The sequence below is a fragment of the Pristiophorus japonicus genome, chromosome 6 (genome assembly GCF_044704955.1).
Source record: "Pristiophorus japonicus isolate sPriJap1 chromosome 6, sPriJap1.hap1, whole genome shotgun sequence".
NCBI lineage: Eukaryota > Metazoa > Chordata > Chondrichthyes > Pristiophoridae > Pristiophorus > Pristiophorus japonicus.
This window is the reverse complement of record NC_091982.1, coordinates 177,956,869-177,983,788: the sequence shown is the minus strand read 5'-3', so window position 1 is coordinate 177,983,788 and position 26,920 is coordinate 177,956,869. Positions and strand designations below refer to the sequence as shown.

At 42.2% G+C, this 26,920-nt stretch overlaps 1 protein-coding gene across 2 annotated transcripts; it reads left to right on the top strand.

The window, feature by feature from the left end:
• On the top strand, positions 1 to 26,920 carry lamp3 (lysosomal associated membrane protein 3). Of its 2 annotated transcripts, none has more exons than XM_070882276.1 (6): positions 1 to 225; positions 5,328 to 5,749; positions 10,268 to 10,384; positions 12,753 to 12,813; positions 14,382 to 14,555; positions 16,983 to 17,486. In XM_070882276.1, exons 1-6 carry the CDS (start codon positions 186 to 188, stop codon positions 17,120 to 17,122), a joined length of 954 nt encoding a protein of 317 aa, XP_070738377.1. In that variant the 5' UTR covers positions 1 to 185; the 3' UTR covers positions 17,123 to 17,486. The 2 variants fall into 2 exon arrangements, with proteins under 2 accessions (XP_070738377.1, XP_070738379.1); XM_070882278.1 differs by lacking the exon at positions 16,983 to 17,486 and adding an exon at positions 24,901 to 26,920 and having other exon boundaries at positions 13 to 225.

Here is a 26,920-nt window from a genome sequence, read left to right as displayed (position 1 = left end):
ATTTACGCAGATGCGACTCGTGAGAATTGGCTGCCTAATTTTTGAGCTCACTTCCTACCTGTCCCCACCCTACCACTGTCTCGTGACTTGAGCTTTTATTATTGCTGCGCAAGGGGTTGAGAGTGAGCAGTTTAAAACTGAAAGCAGATTCTGTTTTGAGAAACTGAACTAATTTGCAGCTAAACATGAGGAGTTTGGTGTTGGTTGCCACCTTGGCTTTTTATGGTAAGTCGATTTGACCTTTTTTTAAAACTTTCAGTTCTTTTTGAAAATGCAAGTTTTAGTTGAGACTTCCCGATAAATTGGGCAAATCCCGCGTTGCTAAATACTTCGGAGGCTAATAGATGATAGAAACAATATATTTATTTTGGAGTTGTTGGTGATTTGGTGACTAAATTGCAAATGAAATCTAATTCTTGTGTATCTCAGGGGAACCTACTCCAGGAACTCTGTGTGGAGGAGTTAGACTTGAGCTTTGTTAATTTCCGCGAGGAGCTTTCTCCTGTTCATCGAAGTAGAATCCGGGAAATGCTGACAATAGATAGCAGATCCCAGGATCTGCCAAAGGACATTCTTGGATTGTAGCGTTTAGGATTTTCCTTTTTTTTAAAAAAAATATTCGTTTCAGGGAGTGAACTTGGCTGTAGAGAACGCCTTTCACGCCCCTGGCCGTCCCAAAGCTATTTATAGGCAGACAATTACTTTCGAACAGCAGTCACTTGTGTTCTGAATGTGCTGGGACTAGTTCTCCTCAGCAAGATCCCACAAACAATCGGATAAATGGCCAAATCTGTGATCAGTTGAGAAAGAAATGTTTCCCAGGGCGCTAACGAAACTCCTGCTCTTCAAATAGTGTCACGGGATATTTTAGATTAGGTAGATGGGGTCTCTATTTAATGTCTTATCCAAAAGACCTCTGACTATACGGTATTTGAGTAAATAATTGAATTCCTTAGTACTGGGGTTTGCAGTTAATTCGTGTAACTTGATCTAACTGAGGTTCCGTAACCTCAATCAACCCAAGCTGTTTCTAATGGAGAATGCATCGGTTTATAGAAACCCGCATTATTCAGTCAATGGTGTCTTAACTGAGCTTTGGGCCATAAGGTGAGCCCAAGTAACTCTGCTTGGTTTGTGGTTTTTTTTTAATGTTGTGGGCTTGGAGGGAAAGCACTGTTCTCAATGCAAGCTCGAGGAACAACACCACCTCCTTTCGTTTAGGCATTTTACAGCCTTCTGGACTCAACATCGAATTCAACATTTAAGCCCACATTTCCCCCACTTTTTTAAAACTTTTTTTTCTCTTCCCATGGCAGCTGGTGATTCTGCCTTCACACCCCATTTAGACTCTTGTTTCTTAACTTGTCCCATTTCATCTTTGCCCATTATTCCTTTTTTTTGTCTTTTTTTTTTTAATCTCCTGCCTTCCACCCTACCTTAGACCTTTCCTTTTTGTTCTTTTCTCCCTCCCCTTTCACCTTAAGAACCTGTTACATCTTGAACTTTTCCAGTTCTGATGGAAAGGTCACAGATCTAAAACTTAAACTTTCTCTCCTCAGATGCTGCTTGACCTGCTGAGATTGCTAGCATTTTGTTTTTTTTATAAATATTAACACTTGCCTTTTGTAGATTAATCTTAAATCAAAACTGCAAGATTAGTTGTATCTGTAACTGAGATATATTGTGTGTGATATATTTATATATGAAAATGTTGACTTTTTAAACTGACTTGAGACAAATGTATAGAAAGCATTGCCATGCTTGCTTTAACTCATTAAGTTTTTAAATTGTACAAATCATTACTTTTGAATTGCTGCCTTTTTAAGTACTCACCTGAAATGTGCAACAGTGCTTTTTCCCCAAATATGACATTGCTTGAACTAATTCGACTAACAAATGCAACTTGTTTTAAGTGAAATGAAGTCTTATAATTCTCAGGAGAGATTGAGATGAACATTTTGCAAAATAACTATCCAGATAGTGACATTTTTCATTGTCACTTCCCTGTGCTGCCTCTAGGCAAAAATTCCTTGTACTGTGAAAGCCAGGAACATGGTGACTGCTAATGAAATTGTTTTCCTGCCACTTGCCTATATTAGTCTTAATGGTCTATTCTTTCTCACTTGCTTTGCTATATCAATGACTCTTACTCATCCAACCCTATTTACTCTTCAGTTTCAATCTACATTTTAATTGACTTCACATTGCACAACCTTTGTACTGCACACCCACTGTGAAAATGATTTTCACTTGTATTGCAGTAGTTGAATCACTACATATTTGTTTCCTCTAATGAGGCAGTGAAAATGTTAGTTAAATCAACAGCTGTCACAAAACACTGTCCCGGGCCGGACAATCCACGATAACATCCATCTGGTCCGGGACCTCATCCATCATTCCCAGGAGGCTGGTATGTCAGTTGCCTTCCTATCTCTCGACCAAGAGAAGGCATTCGACAGGGTGGATCACGACTATCTGTATGGAACTCTGTGCGCTTTTTGGGTTCGGGACGCATTTCGTCGCCCGGATCCGACTTTTGTATGCCACCGCGGAGTGTCTGATTAAGGTTAACGGGTCCTTGATGGCGCCCCTTCGCTTTAGGAGAAGGGTGCGCCAGGGATGCCCTATGTCCAGCCCGTTATATGCCATCTGCGTGGAGCCTTTCCTGCGCCTCCTGCGGACGAGGTTGACGGGACTGGCTCTGCAAGGGCCGGGCATGGAGGTCGTCCTCTCGGCTTACGCCGATGACGTGCTCCTCGCGGTAGAGGATCCCGCTGACCTGCGGAGGATGCGAGTGCCAGGAGATTTACTCGGCCGCATCCTCCGCCAGGATCAACTGGGAGAAATGTTCCGGACTCCTGGTGGGTCAGTGGCAGGTGGACTCCCTGCCGGAGGAGCTCAGGCCTTTTGCCTGGAGCACGACCCATCTCTATCTTGGGAGTCTACCTTAGCCCCGACGAGGAAGCCTGGCCGGCGAACTGGAGGCCAAGGTCGCCACTCACCTAGGGCGCTGGACAGGACTGCTCCGAGTGCTGTCCTACAGGGGTCGAGCGCTAGTCATAAACCAGCTGGTGGCCACCATGCTGTGGTACCGGCTGGTCACTTTGACCCCTCCCCCTGCATTTGTCGCCAGGATACAGAAGAAGCTGGTGGACTTCTTCTGGAACAACAGGAAGTACTGGGTCTCTGCTGCGGTCTTGAGTCTCCCGCTTAGGGAGGGCGGTCAGTCGTTGGTGTGTCAGCGCCCAGCTCGCGACTTTCCGTCTTCAGACCCTGCAGAGATACCTTTACGTCTAACCCCCTCCTAGGTGGTGTGCGCTAGCGACTTATTTCTTCCGCCAGCAGCACGGCCTCAACTACGGCACGCAGCTCCTGTTTGTGAGCTTGGGGGGGGGGGGGGCGTCAGGACCGCCGCCCAGGAACTGCCTGTCTTTTTTACAAGGAACTCACCAGGGTCTGGAACAAAGTCTCCACCAAGCGCAGCTCTCCACCGGCTGGAGTGGCGGCTGTCCTGCAGGAGCCACTGCTCGGAAATCCGTACCTCCTCGACCGAGGTTTTAGGTGGCGGTCGGATGAGAGGGCTGTGGCTGGTGAGGTGACCAGGGTCAGGGACCTGCTCGATGGCGGAGGAGCGGGCTGGATGGCGCCAGACACGCTGGCGCGGCACCTAAATTTGGCCGACGTCCGCCACGTGGCCGATGCCATCGAGGCGCTAAAAACAGCTCTGGGCCCTGACTTCATTAGATGCATCGAGGAGGCTCCAGCACGTGGGGAGATCCCGTCCGAACTGACCCCCTTCCGGAATTCCTCATCAGTGCCAAACCCTCGGGAGCCGGCGCCTCACAACTTGAGCCACCTCGGGGAAATTCCCCTCCATGCCTTTCAGTTCTGCGCGGAGGGGTTTCCTGTACGGGCTGCTCCTGCACACTCAACTTTGCCATCCTCGTCTGCCGTCCGGACACGCTATGGCGTACCATCTTGCCGTCCGGAGGAGGCGGGGGTCCCTGATGGAGTGCACTCTACGCGGGAGTCCTCCCACTATTCATCGGGGACTTGACCTGGAGGGTGGTGCACGGAGCAGTGCCGTGCAACAAATTTTTAAGACGGTTCACGGACTCCCAGGCCGCCTGCAATTTCTGCGGTCTGGAAGAGTCCGTGTTCCATGTTTTTATTGAATGTACAAGGTTGCAGCCCCTGTTTCAATATTTAAAGGGGCTGCTCCTGAAATTCTGGTTGCACTTCAGTCCCACACTCCTGATCTTTGGGCACCCTGTGCGGAGGGGAGCGGGTAGGTCCGAGGGCCTCCTCGTAGGACTGCTCCTGGGCACGGCCAAGGGTGCCATCAGCCGGTCGAGGGGGTCGTTCAGTCCGACTGCCTGCCTCCCTTCTGCGCGTACATCCGCGCCAGGGTGTCCTTGGAGATGGAGCACGTGGTGACCACCAGTACGCTCGCGGCCTTCCGCGAGAGGTGGGCGCCAGAGGGACTGGAGTGCATCGTCACCCCGGCAACCAAATTTTAATTTGATTTTATGTTTTAAAGTTTAATTTGTTTTAATTGCTGGTGTTTAGTGTCCCCCTCCCCTTTTTATAGGGGGCACTTGGGGGCCCCCAAAAAAGGGCCTTGGAAATGTTTGGTGTGTGTCCCCTAGATTGGAGGGCACTTGACTTAACTGTTATCCAACCAAAAGAATTGTGGTTGTTTTCTGACAACCTATTCAAACAAGCACCTTTTACATTTTGGTCCACTTGTTTACTGAAGCATTAGACCCAACTGGTTAGGGCCTTGAAACTGTTCGACTCCAATTAATTTCTCTTGGCTTTTCCAAATGATGGAGCTGAACATGTTTTACTATACTTTAGGCTATGTACTGTTCAATAAGGGGTTAGTCAAAATGCAAGGACCTTTTTTATATTAAAACGAATCCATCTTTTTCAGATATGTATTAGTTTATTATAACTAAGCCTAGAAGTACTTTAACTCTGAACATTTTATAAAGTGGGGGAGGGGCCAGCGACAGCTTCTTTCCTCTCCTGAAGTCTGTTCAGTCCCACTGGTGCCAGTAGCTGTCTGATACATTGTCCAAGTTGCCTTTCGACTTTGAACTTTAGTGGTGGCTATCAGTGTGCTGCTTGACTGCAGAGGGCCTTATCAGCTGAGCTTGATTCTGCCCTGGCCCAATATTTCAGCAGGAATTACTAGATAACAATTGAGTTTACTACTAGACTGCCTTTACCCATTTGGCCATTGGGGAGCTTTCTTACAAATACAACTACTTTGTTCAAAGTGGGCTACAGCATTTGGTTAACTGTTCCATTTTCTTTTACAGGCTTGTGTACAAGTTCTGCTGTTTCAGCCGAAGGTGCTGTATCAACCGATGCACCAAATATAGTTGCAGTGATTGCTGTGCTTAACACAACTACCACACGCCCTACGACAGCGAAGCCTAACACCACTACCACACGTCGTCCTACGACTGCCCATGTGACCAACATGACTACCACAAATCATACTACGACCATGCATGCAGTGACCAACACGACTACCACAAATCATACTACGACTGCACATGTGACCAACACAACTACCACAAATCATACTACAACCATGCATGCAGTGACCACTGTGCTCCCTACTTTATCACCCAATTTTTCACTGCCAATTACTGGAAACTACAGTGTTTCTACAAAAAACACAATTTGCATCAAGGCAGCAATTGGAATACAGCTTATTGTCAAACAAAAGGCAAAGGTAAGTTCTATTGGGCTTCCATTCTCTTTCTGCTACAGAAGTTGGAAGGGAGTTTGTTTTTAAACACAGTAAATAATGGCTCGGATTTTATGGTCCCTGGTGTGGCCGTTCATTACACTTGCATTTGCCCTCAGACTTTCTATGGGCTTTTGCACTGGAACTTGCTGTAATTAGAAATTAAAAACTGTGTGGAGCCCTCTACAGGAGTTCTGGGACCTGTGAATCGGGCAAGCAACACTGTCTCCTTAACCAATCAAATTGAAGAATCCTTTTATTGAGTCACACCATCTGAACCAGGAACCAGGAAGTTGATTCAATGCCAAATGTACAAAAACAAAATAAAGGAAGGACAGGACTTTTTAACATACTTTTTCTATTTCTGAAGGAAATTTTTCTATTTCTGAAGGAATGAATGTGCCAGAAAGGTTGTTCAATAATTCAGACTTGTCACGCTATTTAAAAATTCATTTAGACTGGAATGGACAATACCTAACTCTTTTCTTGCGTAGTATGCATCTATCACACGAGTACCCAACTTCATGCTGTTGCATGTACTTCAATGCCTAATCCCAAATCCGTGCCTATCTTTCCCGCAATTCCATGTTTGAATCCATCTAATCTGGTTTCCGCACCTGCCACAGTACCGAAACGGCTCTCTGCAAAGTCACTAATGACATCCTTTGTCTGTGACAAAGGAAAAATATCCTTCCTTGTCCTTCTTGACTTGTCTGCAGCCTTTGACCTGTTTGACCGCTATCATTCTCTAATGCCTTGCCATCGTCATCCAGTTGGGTGGGACTGCAATTGCCTGGTTCCATTCTTGTCTATCTAAATCATAGTCAGAGAATCACCTGGAACGGCTTCTCTTTCCCACCTCCATCATTGCCTCTGGTGTCCCAATCTCTACATTCTCTTCTCCCACCCTTCCCCCCCCCCCCCCCCCCCCCCACCCCTGGATCTATCCTTGGCCTCCTCCGATTCTACATGTTTCCCCTTGGTGACATCATCTGAAAACTCAGTTTTCACATGTACACTCATGACACCCAGCTTTCCTCACTACCACTTCTCTTGACCCTCCATGGTCTCTAAATTGTCAGACTGCTTGTCCGATGAGCAGAAATTTTCTCCAATTGAATATTGGGAAGACCAAAGCCTTGTTTTCAGTTCCTGCCACAAACTCCGCTCCCTAGCCACTGACTCCATCCCTCTCCCCAATTCCTGTCCGAGGCTGAACCAGACTGTTCGCAACCTTGATGTCATACTTGACCTTAGAACTTTCGACCACATATCCACAGTATAACTAAGTGCCTATTTCCAGCTTTAACATTGCCTGTCTCCACCTTGGCCTCAGCTCATCTGCTGCTGAAGCCCTCATCCATGCCTTTATAACCTCTGGACTATTCCAGTGCACTCCTGGCTGGCCTCCCACATTCTACCCTATGTAAACTAGAGGTGATCCAAAACTCAACTGCCTGTGTCCTAACTTGCACCAAGTCCCACTCATGCATCACTTCTGTGCTCGTTGACCTACATTGGCTCCTGGTTAAGTAACACCTCCATTTCAAAATTCTCATCCTTGTTCTCAATTCCTTCCATGGTCTCGCCCCTCCCAATCTCTCATCTCCTGCATTCCTCTTGAGCATCCCCGATAACCCTTTGACCATTGGTGGCTGTTCCTTCTGTTCCCTAAGCTTTGGCATTCCCTGTGTAAACCTCTCCACCCCTCTTTCCCCCAAGGCGCTCATTAGAACTTCTCACTTTCCCTAAATTCTCCTTGTCTGGCTTGGTGACCATTTTTTTTTGTCTCGTAATGTTCTTGTGAAGCGCTTTGGGACATTTCATTGTTAAAGGTGCTATATAAATTCAAGTTGTTGCGCCTCTTGGCGAGGTACCAGTATAGTGCAGCTTTTGGAGGAGCAGTGAAACACGAAACTTCCTGATTTCTGTGTTTAACTGCATATGTGCGGTCGCTGGAAGTTGCTGCCCAATTTACTCTAACCATGAGCCTCACTGTAAATTTTATTGCCAAATCTGGGCCATAGTTGAGTTATGAATGGGTTGGTGATATTGCAGCTAGGTCCAGTCCTTTCCTTTCCCAGGCCTGGAATTTCTTCCCACATTTGCATCCAGACTTGAGTAATCTGGGTGCAAAACAATTGGGTGGCTTAAGATTGTGGAATTCTTTGGCGTGAGTTGCACACGTAACTACTCCCAAGTCTCTGATTTTTTTTTTTAATAGCTGTCTAACAAACCCTCTGCTCAAATGCATCTCTGGCCATGCCCCAATTCTCAAATGCAAGTATCCTCCAATTTTGTTTGTTCAGAGGCTCTCTTCACATTGTGACTCAATTTTCAGATGCATAGGAAAGATGGTCATGTGCTCTGTTGCAAATTTTTGAGCATTTATTTAAGAAATACTTTATGCTGACGTGCTATATTTTCTTTTTCTCTTTTGAAGGACCTCTGCCATTAAAATTCAAATTGAAAACTTCCCTGGTTGCCTTTTAGATTCAAAGATGGTGGGGCTGAAATTCAGCTCTAAGGCTTGTTACCACCCGTGCGGTGGAGTCGAGTGGCTGCTAACTTATGATCCGGTGGCCGCCACAAGCTAAATTCTGCAGTCCCCACTTCCGTCGCACTGCTGTTGACCAGCTGCGTGTGCGTCATCAGTGCGTGCACTGCCGGGACCCCCCACCTCCCACATTCTTTTATTGCTGCCGAGCAGTGTCCCCGACAGCTTTTTCTGTTTGTGCACCTTGTGTATATACACTCTGCCCTGGCTGTGCGGTGGTCATTAAAGGCAAGGGCCCAATGTTGTGGCTGCCATTTTATTTTTTTGACGGCCGGACTGCCAACAGGCAGCCATCCTTGGGTGGCAGGCTCGTGGCTCGACCAAAACGCTCCCTGGTGGACCAGTGTCCAATCGCGGCTGATGGCTAAATCTCACCCCTTTTAATGGTGGCAAGATATGTTGTGACGCAGACACAATGATGTCGTCACCACTCCGCTGTTGAGTGACAACGGTGGAAAATCCATCCCGCCTCCATTTCTGCCCTTCGCCAGTACTTACTTACTGCATTTCCCCCCTCCTAAGAGCAACTTCCTGGCCAATTTTGTGGAGGTGGAAATATCATGAGTGGACTTATTCTGAAGCCGTGGTTAAAAACTTTTTAAAAATGGTAGGAGCGCCAGCTTTCCGGCAGGACTAAATTTCTGTCCCATTGTGTTTAATGTGCCTGTTGAATGAAGTAAAACTTAAATTTTAATGAAATATATGGCCACTTTCCTTGGTGTTGCAATTTCAAGCCTGAGCATGTTGAATTTTGTATAAGCTGTACTAAACTTAAAATAGGAAGACATTTTATCTCCGCTTCAGTTGTGGCAATAACAACCTATTAGATTCTTACAGGATGTGTGCTAGAAGTTTGATTACACATCCTGCACACTTAATTGGCCAGAAGATTTTTTAATATTTGTTCATGGAATGTGGGCATTGCTAGCTAGGCCAATATTTATTGCCCACACCTAATTGCGGTTGAAGGTGGTGGTGAGCCACCTTGAACCGTTGCAGTCCATGTTAAGCTACACAGTGCTGTTGGAGGCAATTCCAGGATTTTAACCTAGGATTTTAATGAAGGAACGGTGATCTATTTCCAAGTCTGGATGGTGTGACTTGGGGAACCTGGAGGTGATGGTATTCCCCATGCACCGGCTGCCCTTGTCTTTCAAGGTGGTAGAAGTTGTGGGTTTGGAGATGAATTAGTTTGTCCTAATGAAGCTTGCACCACCTGCACCCTATTATGAACATGCTGCTCATTTTGCTACCTCATGCATTGAGTGCAGATATGAAGGAAAATCTTCATCAAATTCAGCTCAGCAGCATAAACATGTGCCTATCTTTTGATGAGCTGCTCTTCCTTGCATCCTGGGGAGGTGGGTAAGGTGGGTGGGTGTAAGGAAGAGGGTTGTTAAGCCACATTAGAGCATTCATTTTGTAATGGGCATTGGTTAAAATTCCCTGAGGTGATTAGTTGGCCACAGTGCAGGTATTGAGGGGTTTATTTTGATGCTGTGACATCACTAACAAGCAATTAATGAGTGGCCTCATGACGCACCTACTAAATTTCATTGCTGCAGTGTAGTAATCCTCAGTAAAACCCTTAGTCATGAAGACACAGTGGAAAAACTAATCTTCCTTGCTGTTGATTTAAAACACATCTGGAAGATTTGTATTGAAGTAGTCACTAGACCAATGTTGTTGAGCCAGTGGTCATGGAGGAATTTAAAAGTCTCATTCCAGTGCAACTAATGTAACATTGACCTTTTATAAAATTTCCCCAAAAGTTAGCTGTTTGTGGATCTGAATTTTTAAGGTGGCTTGCCCTTAATAGTGCTCCACTGCATTATTTTTAATCTGTTCAAATATCAATGTCTAATGTTTTAAGAGCAAAGAGCTGCTTAAAATCTGAATGATGCCAAGTGATCAATATATTTATTAACCTTGCTCTCTTTTCACAGGATATGTATTTCAATATTCCACCAAAGGAGACGGTGACTTCAGGGGAATGTGGGAATGTTGCATCCTGGATTAACTTAAAATTTAATTCAGGATTTGTAAACTTTACCTTTGTGAAGGTGAGTTCAGTGACCGTGGATTGTAACAGCACTGACTCAAGAAGGTGCAGATAACCACAGCTTCACTTGATTTCATGGAGCTGGGGAGTATCTGTGGCCCATGATGTATTTATAGATGGAAAAGTATGCTAGTAAGGTTTTATGCACCTACATTTGGGTAATAGTACACCTTTTTTTAAGCATGATTCCTATCTTAAAACTATTTTGAAATTGAGTAGATTGGGACAGGTTATTAAACATTGCATTTATTGGGTGGTTTTGATCAGTTGAAAGGAGCTTTTTTCAAAATCTAATGACCATTTTGAAAATCCACACGTCATTTGTTACCTGCAAGATTGATTGCCATCAGTAAAGATGTTGGTGCACAATAAGTAGGTTAGTAACATGTTCTTGAAGCTGCTTTTACATTGGGTTGAGATCCATGTTCAAGGTTGCATTTCTAAAACACCTTTCACTACAAAGTCTCAAAACACTTCACAGCCAATGTACATTTTGAAGTGTAGTCACTAATGTAGGGAAATATGGCAGCCAATTTGCATACCACAAGGTCCCACAAACTGCAATTGGAGGATAACCTGTTTTAGTGGTGGTGGTTGAGGGATAAATGCCCTGGGCCACAGGAACTCCCTGCTGCTCTTCAAATGGGTGAATCCCAGCAAATTTAATTCCAAATGGCTGTTGGTTTCCAAACATCACTACATGGGAACCCTTTCAGTTGCAGTACATGCTGAAATAATTTAAATAGAAGTATTTTCCATGTACAAAGTTGCATTTTTCATGAACTGTTCTTGTGTCCTTGCAGGCATGAAAGCTGAATGACTTTGATGCATAATTGGCAGTATATATAGGGACTGACACCAGTTTGACAGTGATCTTGTTGACATCACCTTGAGTCAGTTTTGTACCAGTCACCCAGTGGGACAGGTTTTTGTGCCTAGTGAAAAATGTTAGTGCTGAGGAATAGAACATTAGGCACAGTGCCTGTATCAGCACCTTTTCTGCATTTCATCTAGTCAGATGTAAGTAATGCTGTTTTTGGCAGTGTGCCTCAGGCACCATCCAGAGATGATGCTACTTCATCCGTGTGCCACATTTTTCCATTTCCTTCACCAACTGAGTGACCTTAACTAATGTGGAAATAGAGACTGACTTGTGCTGTAGGCCTTTCCCACTTGGAACTGGACTGACTTCTATTTGGTTTTCCAGCCAGCTAACATGAGATTTTCAGCCTGGGCTAGATTAGAACTCTGGCTCTGGAGGTGGAAGGGCAGTGTAAAACCAACTGTGCCATCTAGCACCCCATTTACTTCAGTTCTTTAGCTGTTCAGTAGCCACCTGTCAGCTATTTGTATATTGTTGGTTCTCGTCATCTCCACTTTAACATGCTTTTTGGGAAGAGACTGATTTTATGGTGACAGCATTGCTCATGGTGAGGCACATGTTTATAAGGATACTGAGCAGCTATGGTAGCACTAGAGTCTGGTCTAGCAGTAATTGGGTAACTGCAGGTTGTGTGGTGCCCAGGGTGTAGGTCCATTATAGCTGGAGTTTCTCAATTTTTGGTGGTTGGTTGGTTTAGAGGATGAGGAATGGTGGGGGTGGCAATAAAATAGGGCCCAAATTGTCCTTTACCCTTTTTTAAAAAAAATCATGTGTACACAATGTTCCCATTTTGATTTCTGTACTGTCTAATACTCTTGTGACAAGGATCAGTTGTAAAGTTTGAAACATTCCTGAAATAAAAACTTTGCAAAAACAATCCTGTTTAATTTTGGATATCCCTTGTTTGAAAAGGTTTGCTTTTGCTGTGTACACCAATTGAAGATCTAAGCTTCAGCAGTAACTGCAATGCTATTCTATAATGCCATTCTCTAATCCAAGCAAGGTAGTCATTTGACTCTTGATGTCTATTTGCATACATGGCACCTTGGTAATGCCTTCAACAGTTTTGACTGCTCTCCAGCTAAGGACCTACATGGGACAGCTTGTGATGAGTCTGCTACCTTTTTGGTTTTTCTAGACTGTCAGGTCTTTTGCAGTAAATGTTAACTTTGGCACCAACTGTTTTAATCGGGTTTTCTGAAACATGATGAGGCAAGACCTCTGTCCTGCTCCCTTCCATTGCATGCCTGGGTGCTCCAACAGTGTATGCACATTGTATGCCTAAAATAGCCCACATAGTTAATGACTACATCAGTTGAGACTTAATCCCACTGAGCAGACTGATGTGGACCAGTGGTAGGAGTAGTTCTATATATAGCTAATTCAATCATTTTTTACCCTGCATGTAGGGACTCTTGTGCTGAGATTTTTTGAACTTGTAGGTAACTATTGTGTTCCTTCAAATAACTAGTATTCTCTCTTACAGGATGGAAACCAGTATTACATCAATGAGATAAGTGTTGCTCTGCATTCTGTGAATAACTTGGGTAATTTATAATTTAATATTACTGTAAAACAATATTTGAAATGGGGTTTTAGCACTTTGCTTAATGTTCAAAAAATGAACTCTGAGCTACATATAAATTGACTTGGACTTTGTCCAGCTGTGATAACCTTATGTAAAGTGAACCATTCCTTGTGATTACTTTCATATGTGACACATCCTGTGCCAATTTTTATTCTGTAGAATGTTTGCTGAACTTGGACTAACATGGATAGTGGTTGGGACATTAAAGTAGAGAAGGCATTTGAATGTTTGTGTAAAGCATGGTGGTGCTAACTGGGAATTGAACTGTCATGAAATCAGTTTGTCTAAGTTGCTTTTGTATTTTTTTAAACTACATATCTATCCACAATGCCATCTGCAAACTTGGATATAAAACTCTCTCTCCTTCCTTCCAAGTCATTGATCTATATGGTGAAAAGCTGAGGCCCTAGTACAGATTCCCTGGTGAACACCATGTCATATCCTACCATTCTGAGCAGGGTGAAGTAGAAAATGCTCCATGTAGGACTAGTGCAAAATATTTAGCAACTGTTTCCAATTGCAGATTTTGCAGCATTGCATCATATCACTGAGCTTTTTACCTTTCTTTTGCTCCCTGCCCTCCCCACTTAAATATTTTTAGTACTGTTGGAGCTTGAGGGGGAAGAAAGGGTGGAATGTCAACCATTTCCTACACTGCTTTTTGTTTTCCAGTAATTCTTTTCAATATTGGATAAATGATCATGAAGTCTGTCCTGAATTCTGCCAGTTAACCTGTTAATGCAGTGGACAATTTTCTGGGGAGAAAAATCTGCTGTTCCCAGCTAAACCTTTTTTCTATTCAAACATTGTAATGGGAGAAAAGATCTGGGGGGTGCAAATTCGGTCACCTCAGTTGGGGCGGTGTCCCGGGCAGAGCGGTAAATTTTGCACTGGCAAATGGTTTGTGTCTGCTGCTGCAAAATTCATCAGCTGGGCCTGAAATTTGGAGCAGGGTGCTAAGGGAGATGTTGCATGCCTCTTGGGTGTTGTGCCAGCTGAGCAAGGGAAAATCCTGAGCTAAACAGTTGGCCTCAGTGCAATAACTGAGGTCTCTGCGGGGCAGGGGTGGGTGCACCAAAAACATTCCCAACACATAGCTCACACCACCGCAACATAAGTAGGAAAAAAAATCACGCTTACCTGAGGTTGGCATTACTTTCCTCACTGGCTGCTACAGCTTGGAATGGCTGCTTTCACAGGCGTTCCCACCAGGGCATGCTATGGGTGAGGTGACCAGATTGAGCCGGTGTCTCAACCAGCAACGTTGCGCACCAGCTCGCCTCTCCTGGGCAGTACTAGTCTGCGCCCTGTCGATACTGGCACCAAATGTCCTGGCTGGCTGCCTGGGCACAAGTGCTTTCTGCTGCCATTGCTGACCCTCTGGTGTGCTAAGAGTGGAAGAAGACTGAATTTCCACCCCCCTGGTCTTTAAGCAGTGGTAGGTCCACTGATGGTAAATTTATTGCTGCCTGTACTAGATAAATTCATGCCATTGTTTTTGGGCCAACTTTTTTTTTTGCTTTACAGATGGTTCCTATGCCAGCACTGTGAAGAATATGAAGCTGTTTAAGACTACTCTTGGACATGCCTACAAATGCAAAAGCCGGCAGGTTGTGGCTTTTCCAACTGATTCGCTACAGATTGTGGTTGTTGACACTCTACTCCAGGCATTTGGTGTTCCAGGTGGAAAGTTTGGTAAAGGTAAGCCTCTGCTCTAATTTCACTAGTCAGTGTGAGTGACTTGTATTGCCTCCCTTTTCCTTTGGAAACCAATTTCCTCCCCTGGATTATCTGCATAACTTTATTGTCAGCTGTCTTGCATGAAAGAAATTGTAGTGTTGAATGAAGGCTGTCAAACTTGAGCTCCATTGGATAGGTACTCTAAGACCGAGCTGTTGCTATCCTTGGACTTCTAAATATTTATATCTGACAATATATCAGTTCCTATAGTCCTAAACCAAAATTGTGCTAGTTTTGAGTTTTTTTTCCCCTCATCCACAACTCATTTGCTTATTGCCAAATGTAAAATCTGTCATGAACCAGCACAATCAGAAGTTGTTTCCCCTGGCTGGAGAGTCTAGAACTATGGGCCATAGTCTCAGGATAAGGGGTTGGCCATTTAGGGTGGGGGTGTGGACAAAGCTAGCTTCTAGCATTTTTAAACTAGTCCAAAACATCAGACTCTATGCATGATGTAATGTGCTTTTTTTTTGCACTAGTTTGGCCAATTTCAGGAAAATTGCAGAGAAAAACTGCTTCTTAACCTAGTGAACACTGCAAGACTGACTGGACAAATAGGAATGCAAATGTTTAAATACCTTACTGACCATCTCAAATAACTTTTTCAGGGAGTGGGGGAATGATTCAATGGGGGGGTGTTTTAGTATTTGAATTCCTATCTGCCTGGTCATAGAATCTGTGGGCTGACTTTCCCCCTCTTCTTTTTTTTTTAAAAAGAGGCTAACTGCACTCTGTTATGTGTAATTTGGACAGCAGAGTCTGGCAACTGCACATGAGCTCTTAAATGTGGAAATCTGGAAGTAGCTGACCTGTGATGCCCTGCTCCTCCCAAAGGTGCATGAAAACAGCATCTTGCCATCTGGCACCCCCTTCAAATGTATTGAACACTGCAAAGTTCCTATAATTGCCTCATACCATAGATGCAGGCTAGGCTTGTCCATGCCTTTTTGAAGTATCGTAACTGTTAAGTCTTGACAGCCAAACAACTTCTCTGGCATTGAAAATTAACTTTTACAAGTGTGGAGTCTCATTCCTTCAGCTTTTAATTATTGGGAGATTTTAAAAAAATATATATATATTTTTTTATGACTGTCTTTGTCTTTGCTCTCGTGCTCTCTATCGTTTCCTTTTATTTCACTTTCTGTCCCTGATATTGACATTGAATTCAATATTCTGACCGTGTCCTGGTTCAGTTTCTGTGCTGCTCATTAACAATTCTTCAATCTGGTTAAGGACTTGCTCTGCCCTGTTTACATGGATTCCAGATGCCCTGTAAAATCATAGAATGGTTACTGCACAGGAGGCCATTTGGCCCATTGAGCCTGTGCTGACTTTCTGCTAGACCACCCTACCCTGTCTTATTTCTGTGTAACCCTGCAATTTTTTTTCCTTCAGATATTTATCCAACTCTTTTTTTTTTTTTGAAAGATAACATGGAGGTATGATTTTCCAGTAATGCATTCCAGATCTTACCCACTCGCTGTGTAAAAGTTTTTTCTTACTTCACCTTTGGCAAAAGAACTAATCACCTTAAATCTGTCTTGTCTGGTTCTTGACCCTTCTGCCAATAGGAACAGTTTCTACTGTCTAGACCTCTTGATTTTGAACACCTATCAAATCTCTGCTCTAAGAACAACCCCCACCTCCTCCAGTCTGTCCCTGTAACTGAAGTACCTCATTCCTGGAATCCTGCTCGCAAATCTTTTCTGCACCTTCTCTGAGGCCTTCACATGCTTCCTAAAGTATGGTGTCCAGAATTGAACACAGTACTCCAGAGAACTTTGCTTTTTGAATGTTTGGCTGACAGCAACTTGCTGTGCCAAAGCCCATAAAGTCTATGGGCAGAGCAACATCAAGTCTAATGAATGGCTGGCACACCATCTGTTTGCCACTTGGTGCAAAATGCACCCATTATGTTTCTTTAGGAAAGTATTGGTAAATTGAGGCTACTTCATTTTGGGTTTAAAGTGTAAAATACAAAGTATTACACATTCTTTTCATCCTGATTCAATTGTGATAAAGTAGAAAAGCTATTGCTTGCAAATGATTTAAACTTGGTGATTTATTTTGAAAGACTCTCTGCTTTAAGTGACCATCCACATTTGTGCTTGGTTCTGCATGCTGATCTTGCATTAACATACATGGTACTTGGATTTTTAATCTCTGGCATTTTCTGTCTTATAAGCTACCTAGAGTGTACAAATATTGATGAATTTTATACTTATTTTAGCATGGATAATTTGTTTCATGTATTTCTCAATGGTTGAGCAAGCAATTCTTGCATCACATTCTTTTAATTCTGCCAGAATATGTGCATGACTGACTGACTAAAATTGACTCTTTATTCCTTGTCCTAAAAAAATGGCTGACATCTGACTCTGCTTGTAGAGGGAAAATGTGAAGCGGATGCTGAGAGTAAAGTAATTCCAGTGTTAGTGGGAATCGCTTTGACAGGATTGATCCTAACCGTTACTATTATGTATACGATTGATAGAAGACGGAAATCTGAAGGATATCAAGCTATTTAAGACTGCTGAATTTATTCAGCAAGATCATAGACATGTAGCAATGAAATGAAGACTTGAATAAATTCTGCCAATTGCATTCTCATGGTCTGCAGTATTTCTGTAATTGGTTCTATCGTTTGAAAAATGGTTTTCAGTCATGAGTATTGGTAGAAAGTTATGGAAAATGGTCCTTTTGATGTTTTTAGGGAAGAGAAACTTTGTACGAGCTTGTCTCAAAATTGTGGCAGAAATAATTAATGGTGACCCAAGAGCTAGATTTTGTTTTGTTGAATTAGATGTATAACCTGGCTTCCATGTAGATTTTGTTAACTTGTTCTGCATATTGTCCATAAACCCACAAATGCACTTAAAATAAATCATTTTACCACTTGCCTATTTGTGGAAAGTTTATTTTCTTAAAGGAGGATTAGTTTGTACGTTGCATAAATAGTACACATACCATTACCAAACAGGAGGAAATTGGTTTGATCCTGTGGTGCTTTATGCAATTTCCAAAGGTGGGTTTGAGATGTGCCAAGTGTGTTTTATTCTTCCCCTTTTTCTGCCCACACACATTCTGAATACTCTGTAGAAACCAGACTGCCTTATGCAGCTTATAGTGACGTGTTTTGGAGCAGGATTGGTAAGGGAAGTAAATTGCCTTTCTGTTGAGGTCAGCAAGTTTATATAAGAGAGAGGCCAAATATTTAAACGAGTAGGGAGGTTTGAACAAGGAAGAGAAAGCAATTGATTTGAAGTGAGAAATGCTAGTGTCTCAACTGTTGAAATTAACTCTGGCTGGGGGGGGGGGGGGGGGGAGAAAGAGGGAGGGGAGGAAAAGGAAGTTGAATTTGTACAGCACCTTCCATGACCTAATGTTCCAAGGTACTTCTGAAGTGTAGTCGCTGTTATAATGCAGAAAAACTCACTGTTTGTGGGACCTGGAATGAGGTAGTAATCAAATAATCTTTGATGTTTGTTGAGATTATTGGATGAACTCCCTGCTCTTGGAATAGTGCCATAGGATCTTTACATCCACCTGAGAAGGGAGCCAGTGGTTCTTTTAACACCTGTCAGTGCAGTACTGAGGGAGTGCTGCACTCAGCCTAGATCGTGTGCACAGGTTTTTGGAATGGGACTTGAACCTTCTGACTCGAGCAAGAGTGCTACCACTGATCTAAGGCTGACACATTTGAGTTGCTGCAGAATATATACTCTCTGTACTTTGCTCTTGCCTTCCCAACAATATCCCTGGATTTGGATTTTTGTAGACATTTATGTTCTGTGATCAGTCATGTGGAATGTGTCTGTCTAGAACATGATCAAATCCCAGGAGGAGCATCCCAATGCATGTGATCTGCTATGGAGAAAAAGTGAAGCCTTTTCAAATCCTGCATTAGATTGACTGACATAAATTTCCAATATAACATCTTGAATTTATAAAATATAGTGTGCACTTCAGAAACATGTGGCTAAAAGCAATTTGGACCTCCTTCCACAGATTTGACTTCCCTTTGCCATAGCATTCATTAGAACTAAACAGTGCTGCTTCATTGGATTTTACCAGTGCATCTCCTGAGAAAATGGCTGTGCTGGAAACTATCCAGTTTTACTAAACCTCTTGTTGCAATGCAACCACCTTGCCCAACAGTGTGTGGTGCAATCGCCTACAATGAACGTCTGACCACTAGCACTGACAGAGAGAGGAGGAAACAATGCCTTTGATGTAAGGGTTGGGGTGTAAACACTTATACAATCTTAATCAAATCTGTTATCCAGCCCACATCTAAAATACAGAAGAGTTCAAATTTGAGTGCTAGACAGGTTTTTCCTCTTTGGTGTAAACACCCAATGGAGTGATCAGACACTGCTGACTATGCACTGAGCATGTCTTGCTGTGCTAGCAGGGAAGGCAATAATTCTTCACCAGAGGCAAAAATACTTGTTCTAGTCCTGCAGCTCTTGTGACTGGCTGTAGAAATATTGGCAAAGAATAGCAACTACAGCACTTGCTTGCAGTGCTGGACAAAGTTCTGGATCTAAGCACCTTTTTAACAAGACATTCACAGCTTTAATATTTGTACAATTTAACATTGAGCCAAAAAGACATGTTGGGGAAAGTGTCGAAGGATCAGGGATATGTTTTCAGGATGGTTTTAATGGAGCAAGAGCTGGTGAGGCAGATGTTTAGCAAGGGAAATGCAGAGCTTGGGACCTAGGCAGCTGAAGACATAGCCACCGATGGTGGATGCACAAGAGGCCAGAATGCAGAGTTCTGAGGGCTGCCAGGATGAAGGAAATTGGAGATGGGTAGAGGCAAGACCATGGAGGATGAGAATTTTAACTTGTCATTAATGGGCTGTGTGCCTGTGTAGGTCAGCAAGTGCAGGATGGGTGAACATGACAGTCCAAAGTTTTGGATGAATACAAGTTGAGGCCAGCCAGGTAGGAGCTTTTGAATAGCTGTCTGGAGGTGACAAAAGCATAGATGAGTGTTTCCGCAGATGATGGGCTGAATGGAATCGGGCAAAATTCAAGGTAGAAAAGCCAGTGTTTGTAGGATAGATATAGGATCAGAAGCTCTTGGTCAAGTCACCAAGGTTGCAAATTGTCTGGATGAGTGGATTATTTCAAATTTTGTTTGTATATTTTAATGCACTGTTGCATACAAATTAAAGGAAAAATCTGCCATGAGAGCACTGTCCATCAGGTAGCTGATGCTGTTAGAATCATGGACTGGTTATAGCACAGGAGACCATTTGGCCTGTTGAGCCCGTGCCAGCTCTCTGCAAGAGCACTTCAGCTAGTCCCACTCCCCCACCCTTTCCCTGCAGCCCTGCATTTTTTTCCTTCAGGTACTTATCCAATTCCCTTTTCAAAGCTATGATTGAATTTGCCTCCACCACCCTTTCAAATAGTGCATTCCAGATCCTAACCACTCGCTGTGTAAAAGTTTTTCCTTCTCCAATCACCTTTAAATCTGTGTCCCCTAGTTCTCAATCTTTCGGCGTGATTTTGATCACTATCAAATCTCCCCTCCACCTTCTCTGCTCTAAGAACAGCCCCAGATTATCCACACAACTGAAGTAAGTTTTTGAATGCGCTCGGTTCTGTTGGATACAGGATCCCTGGGAGTACATGACTGTTACAGGAACTTGCCATAGAAAAGTTTGAAAACTGCATGTGACCTAAATAAAGTTAGTGGAAGGAAGAGGCTTATGTTGCCAAAAAAGCAGTAAGCCTGATGAATAGGAGGATTTTAGAATTCCGCAATGGAGGACTAAGAAATTGATAAAGGGAAAATAGATTGAGTAAACTAGTGAGAAATAAGACAAAGCTTCTATAGGTATATAAAAAGGAAAAGATTAGTGAAAGTAAATGTGGGTCCCCTACAGGTTGAGACAGGAGAAATTATAATGGGGAAATAAGGAAATGACCTAGAAATTAAACACATTGTGTCTGTCTTCACAGAAGACACACAACCTCCCAGAAATAATGGAGAACCAAGGTCTGTTGAAAATGAGGAACTGAGAAATTTGGATTGGTACTGGAGAAATTAATGGAACTGAAAGCTGATAAATCCCCTAGACCTGATGGCCTACATCTTGGGGTTTTTAAAAGAGGTGGCTATAGAGATAGTGGATGCATTGGTATTTATCTTCTAAAATTCCATAGATTCTAAAACAATTCCTGCAGATTGGAAGGTAGCTAATGTAATCCTGCTATTTAAGAAAGGGAGAGAAAACTGGGATCTACATCAATAGTCAGGAAGATGCTAGAATCTATTAAGGACACAGTAATAGGGCACTTAGAAAATAATAGGATTGGGCAGAGTCAACACTGATTTTATGAAAGGGGAATCATGTTTGACACCTTAGTTTTTTGAAGTTGTAACTAGCAGAATTGATAAGGGGGAACTAGTAGTGTGTTTCAATTTTCAGAAGGCAAGCGATAAGGTGCCCCACAAGAGGTTATTAAACAAAATTAGGGCCCATGGGATTGGGGGTAATATAATAGCATGGATTGAGGATTGGTTAATGGGCAGAAAACAGTAGGAATAAACAGGCAGGCTGTAACTAGTGGGGTGCCTCAAGGATTGGTGCTTGGGGCCCCAGCTATTCACAATCAATGATTTTGATGAGGGGACCAAATATATTCAGAATAAGGGGTTGGCCATTTAGGGCTGAAATGAGGAGACATTTCTTTACTGGAGGATGGTGAATCTTTGCAATTCTCTACCCCAGAGGGCTGTGGAGGCTGAGTCTTTGAGTATATTCAAGACACGAGGTCGATAGATTTTTTGGATATTCATCATAGGCAGTCCCTCGTAATCAAGGAAGACTTGCTTCCACTCCTGAAGTGAGTTCTTTTGTGGCTGAGCAGTCCAATATGACAGTCACAGGTGGGACAGATGGTCGTTAAGGGAAGGGGTGGGTGGGACTGGTTTACAGCATGCTCTTTTCGCTGTCTATGCTTGATTTTTGCATGCTCTCGGCATTGAGATTCAAGGTGCTCAGCACCCTCTCATGCACTTTCTCCACTTAGGGCAGTCTTGGGGCTAGCACAGGAAAATGGAGTTGAGGTAGATCAGCCATAATGAATGGCAGAGCAGGCTCGAGGGGCCAAATGGCCTACTCGTGCTCCTAATTCTTATGCCAGTCGCAAGTTTTTCTAACATTTAACTCCACTCTAAATTGGAATCTTGCTGAGATTCCATGAGGATAATTAGTTTGGGAAATATCACTGATGCAGTAGGGAGTGCTCTGCTAAGGTTTGAGACGAGGTATATTACTGGGACACAATCCCTCTACAGTGCATCTGACAAGTGCAAAAGTTGGAAAATATCCATGGATAGCACTAGTTTTGTTTAAGCATAAAGTTAATCTCAATTTTTTCCACTTCCCCCTCCCCCACAGATTTCCAAACCATCTTTTTTCAAGTTGATCTATTTTGATACTACTTTTGAAGTATTAGGTTTAATGGATCGAAGGAGCAGTTATAGTGCATAAGTTAATTGAAATTCACAGTTGGGTGCGCAAATAGATTTGTCACCCAAAATGTGAACATATAAACTTTTTTTTCCCTCAAGTTCTTTTTTGCTCCTACCTCACAGATGTTAAAGTGCAGAAACCATTTCCTCATGTCTGATGGGAGCATCAAAGCTGAACCCAATTCTCTTGTGGCATCCACATATGTATTTTTGCTACAGGTTCACGAAGCCACTGGGCAAATTATTATTCTTCCTAACACAGTAACTTGGAGATTTGTTTTAGCAATCATATTGCTGCTGTGGCTGAAATTATCTTACTCCCCATTGACAGGGGTTTGAACCTGGGTCTGTCCTGATTTGCAGGGTGTAGCTATGTACTGGCTAAGATCACTGAGCTATAATTTTTTTTTAATAAAAAGTTACTGAGCTATAATGAGCAAAAAGTTAATTAGCCATTATATCAAAATGTTGCTTTACTTTATTTCACAAGTACACTTGGATATGAATTAGGACACAATCAGAACACCGAGATTTCCATTCCATTAGCCCGAGTAGGTTTTAGTCATATCCCAATGCCAGAAAAGTCCAAGGATTACAATATATGTCAGTTTGTAACTGAGCTGAAAACACATTTTAGCAATTTGGATTCCCCTTAATTTCTGTTTTGTAATCAATACCTTATTGGGCACTCTGTAAATAGGAAGTGAAGTTGTTGCATCCAAACTGCATAGCACACCTGTATTCCATTGATATCTCCAAGCAAGTATTAGAGCTTTCCATTTTTTTCATACCTGCTTGTAACGGTCTACAATTTTAATTGAGAATGGAGTGCTGTCATTATTTTTTATTAATTCCCTGGATGCAAACATCACTGACAAGGCCAGCATTTATTGCCTGTCCCCTCCCTGCGAAGTTGGGGGGCAAAACTGAAGCTAGGCCACTTCAGAGGATAGTTAAGAGTCAACTACATTGGTGTGGAACTGGAGTCAGAGGCGAGATCGGCTATGGATGGCACCTTTCCTTCTCTGAAGGACATTAATTAATCAGTTGGGTTTATACGACAATCCGAGAGCTTCATTGTCATTTTACTGGTACCGCCTTTTATTTTAAAAAAAACCTGAATTCAAGTTCTCAAACTGCCATGGTGGAATTTGAACTCCAATGCTATGGATTATTAGTCCAGGCCTCTAATTACTAACCCATCATAGGCAGTTCCTCGAAACGAGGATGACTTGCCTCCATGCCAAACAAAGGACGAGTTCACAGGTGTTTCAATGAAGGACCCGCAAGACATCCTGAAGGGTGGATGTTGCCTGTGTATGCATTTGCCATTGCACACCAGCCACCACATGGGCTTGACGGAGTTAAGTCTTGGTCCAGTGGCAAGGATCACCCAAGACAACTAGAGACCAGCTCTGCTGCACGGACCTAGTGCGCACACATATTGCAGTGTGGGCTGGTCCGTGCTACTCTTGGGCCTCTGGCGTAACAACTACACTACTGTACCCAGTTATAAGCAAAGTTCACATGCACATAAGTACAAAGCCCTTATCAAAGAGGTCACTGTTTTACACTGAATAAGTCAAATGTAATATTTGTTTTATGGAACTTTTGTCATGTGACAATTCCATCAGTTTATAATCAGGCCTATTGACTCTGACTTTTAAAAGAAAAGAAAGGCTTGCATTTATATAGGTCCTTTCATGGCCACTGGATGTCAGAAAGCGCTTTACAGCAATGAAGTAATTTTGAAGTGTAGTCACTGTTGTAATGTGGGAAACCTGGCAGCCAACTTACACACAGCTCCCACAAACAGCAATGTGATGATCAGATATTTTTGTTATGTTGATTGAGGGATAAATATTGACCAGGACACTGGGGATAACTCACCTGCTCATCTTTGAAATAGTGCTATGGAGTTACATCCACCTGAGAGCAGGTTTACCATCTCATCCAAAAGACAGCACCTCCAACAGTGCAGCACTCGCTCAGCACTGGAGTGTCAGCCTAGATTTATGTGCTCAAGTCCCTGGAGTGGGACTTGAACCCATGACCTTCTGACTCAGGCGAGTGTGTTATCCACTGAGCCACAGGTGACACCACAGGAACATTCATAATGCAAAACTGTGGTATGTTACCTGGGGTGAGAGGATTAAGGGTAATTTGTTTGAAATATTGAAGGAAATTGCTGGAGAATGACTCTCTTCCAGGAATATCCAAAATAAGTCGACATAATCTTAGAATTCAAGCTAAGTGAGTTAAAAGTGAATCTGGATCACACTGCTTTAATAGGCTGTAGATGTAAGATCGTTTGAGGTGTTTGAAAGTAAGATAGAAGCAAGGGTATCAAGTTATGTGGAGAAAAGGTAGGGAATTGGGATTACAAAGATAGAACTGCAAGAGGTTTTTTTCAAAATGGTGGATCCAGCTTGGTTTGACAAATGGCTTACTCCTGTTCCGATATCTAAGTCAGATTCCAGCACCTGTGATTGAGACACTTAAGTGCTTTGAGGATCACATTCTGCAAATCTGACCACTTTTTAATTGAAACTAATCTGATTTTTTCTGTTAATGAAACAATAGGAAGTTTGGTCAATTGAAAAAAAAATGGATGTAATGAAATTTCAGAAGCACTTTTAATTCTGGATTTCTGTTAAGAAATTTAGTTCATTCCATTTCTCAGGCACTCTTTCTAATACTGAGTTCCTGATGGACCACACAATCTCTTATACTTGATTATAAATTAATAGTTTTCAGTTTTGGAAAAAAACACAAAATTGAGTTTTACTCCTGTCCTTTCTTTTTACAGTGGAGGAATGCTTCATGGATTATAAAATTATTGTACCCATCATCTTTGGAGTGGCTCTTTTTGTGTTGATCATCATTATAATCATTTTGTGCTTGATTTATCGACATCGAAGAGTTGCAGGCTATCAGCGAATCTAAGGAAAGAAACCGGGTTGTGCTCAGAAGATGCTTGCTTGCTGGTTTACTTTGTCTTAACTTCCCATACATGTTGAAGGTGTGCATCTGGGCTGAACCAAGCGCTGTTGATTTTCCCCCCATTCAACCTCAAAGTCTGGCTTTATGATTGTTTGAAGTGTGCATGTTGGAATTCTGGTGGAGGATTACATACCCATTTCAAGCTGAGATGTTCAATCAGATTGTACTTGAGTATAGTAATATAATTGCAAAATTATTGAGAATTAAAACCAAGTTTAATGCTTTTGGAAAAGTAGAGCATCCTTTTGTAGAGACTTAGCATTTCTCATTTTGAAACCTATTTTGTAAAAAAAAAAATGCATTTTGAAAATGTTCCGAGATTTATTATCTGAAAGTAAAATAAAAGTACAGTGACTGATTCTGTTCTGTATATCAGTTTCATTGTACATATTTGATTTAAATCAAAATGTATTTTTCTAAAACATTACGAACATTGAATTCCGCAAGCTGTCAAAAGATGGGGAAAACATTAATTAATTCACGAAGTAATTAATTCACTAAGTCTTAAAATTGGTTACTGTAGGTTGTTCTTATATTTAATCTGTTGTTTGGTTTAGGAATTTTAAAATTGCTTGCTTTTTACTTGTTTTATGGAATTCTTTAGTTTAAGTTGTGGAATTATCGTTAAATGTTCCTCTGTGGTTAATGTGTCTTCACTGCTTTCAGTAACTAAAATTATAAATGGCATAACATTAAGCATCTCAAATTATCTATTTTGGTTATTTTTAATTGCTCCGAATTTTTTTAGAAATGGAAAACCATTCATTGCTAACTCATTGAGGCAAAGTAGTATGCCATAATATTATCCAGTATTTATAAATGTCAACAAATCGTGCTACTCTTTTTATTGGCTACAATCCTGGCAAGTAAAATCTTTTGCCATAATAATGTGAAACAGGATGATTGTGAAGACACATTTCCAGCAGGTAAAGATTCTGAGTGTCTGCTGAAGAATGCAAGAAATAAGATATTTTGAGATGTTTTTGCCTAATGGTGTCTGCTTCTGCCAGCTGAAATGATGTGGGTTACTGCTGAAGGAAGCAGCATGGTTGGGTAATTGGGGCAAGGTGATAGAATTCCTGACACGTTTTTTAAAGGGCTGCAATCTACAAGAAAAGGTTTTCAGCAAACATTTTCTGTTTGACAAAAGAGAAGAACTGCGCAACCTTTTTTGAACCATGATTTCCCACACAAGTACTTGACGCACTTCAACTTGAATAGAATCCAGTCCTCAGTGAGGTGGATCTCCAGCAGAGAACTTAAACCACAGTCTGGTGAAGTTGCATCAAAGAAATGTACTTGTTTCCCCCTCCCAAAACTTGACCTATACTGGGCCTACAGCCCTACTCTGAATGCCCAGTAGTTGTCACTTTTCTATATTACACACCATTAGAACAATGTGTGATTGTTTGAATATGCTTGTCTAATGGTTGCCAACAATTGTAGAAAACGGATCAAGTTAGCAAGTGTATCTACTGCAGAGAGTAAACTATGACTGTTTATTCAGGCAGGTTTGCTTCCCAGCATTACAAGCAGTGCTCGGTAAACTCAATTTATACTAAATTTAGAAAAGCTTTTAATAAACATAGATTCTGATAAATTTTTGGTGCTCTGATTTAATCTGTGAACCTTTTCAATGTTTGACTATGACAATATTTTCCTTGTTCCAAAAATTTACTTTGCTTGAATAATTGTGTGGTCTGTTCTGGGATTGTTGTAAGGAAGCAATACAATTTTCATATTTGCAATTTGTTTAAAATTTTTAATCAATGTATATTACAAAGATTTGATATTTTCTCTTTTTCAATAAAGGGCTATCCATCACA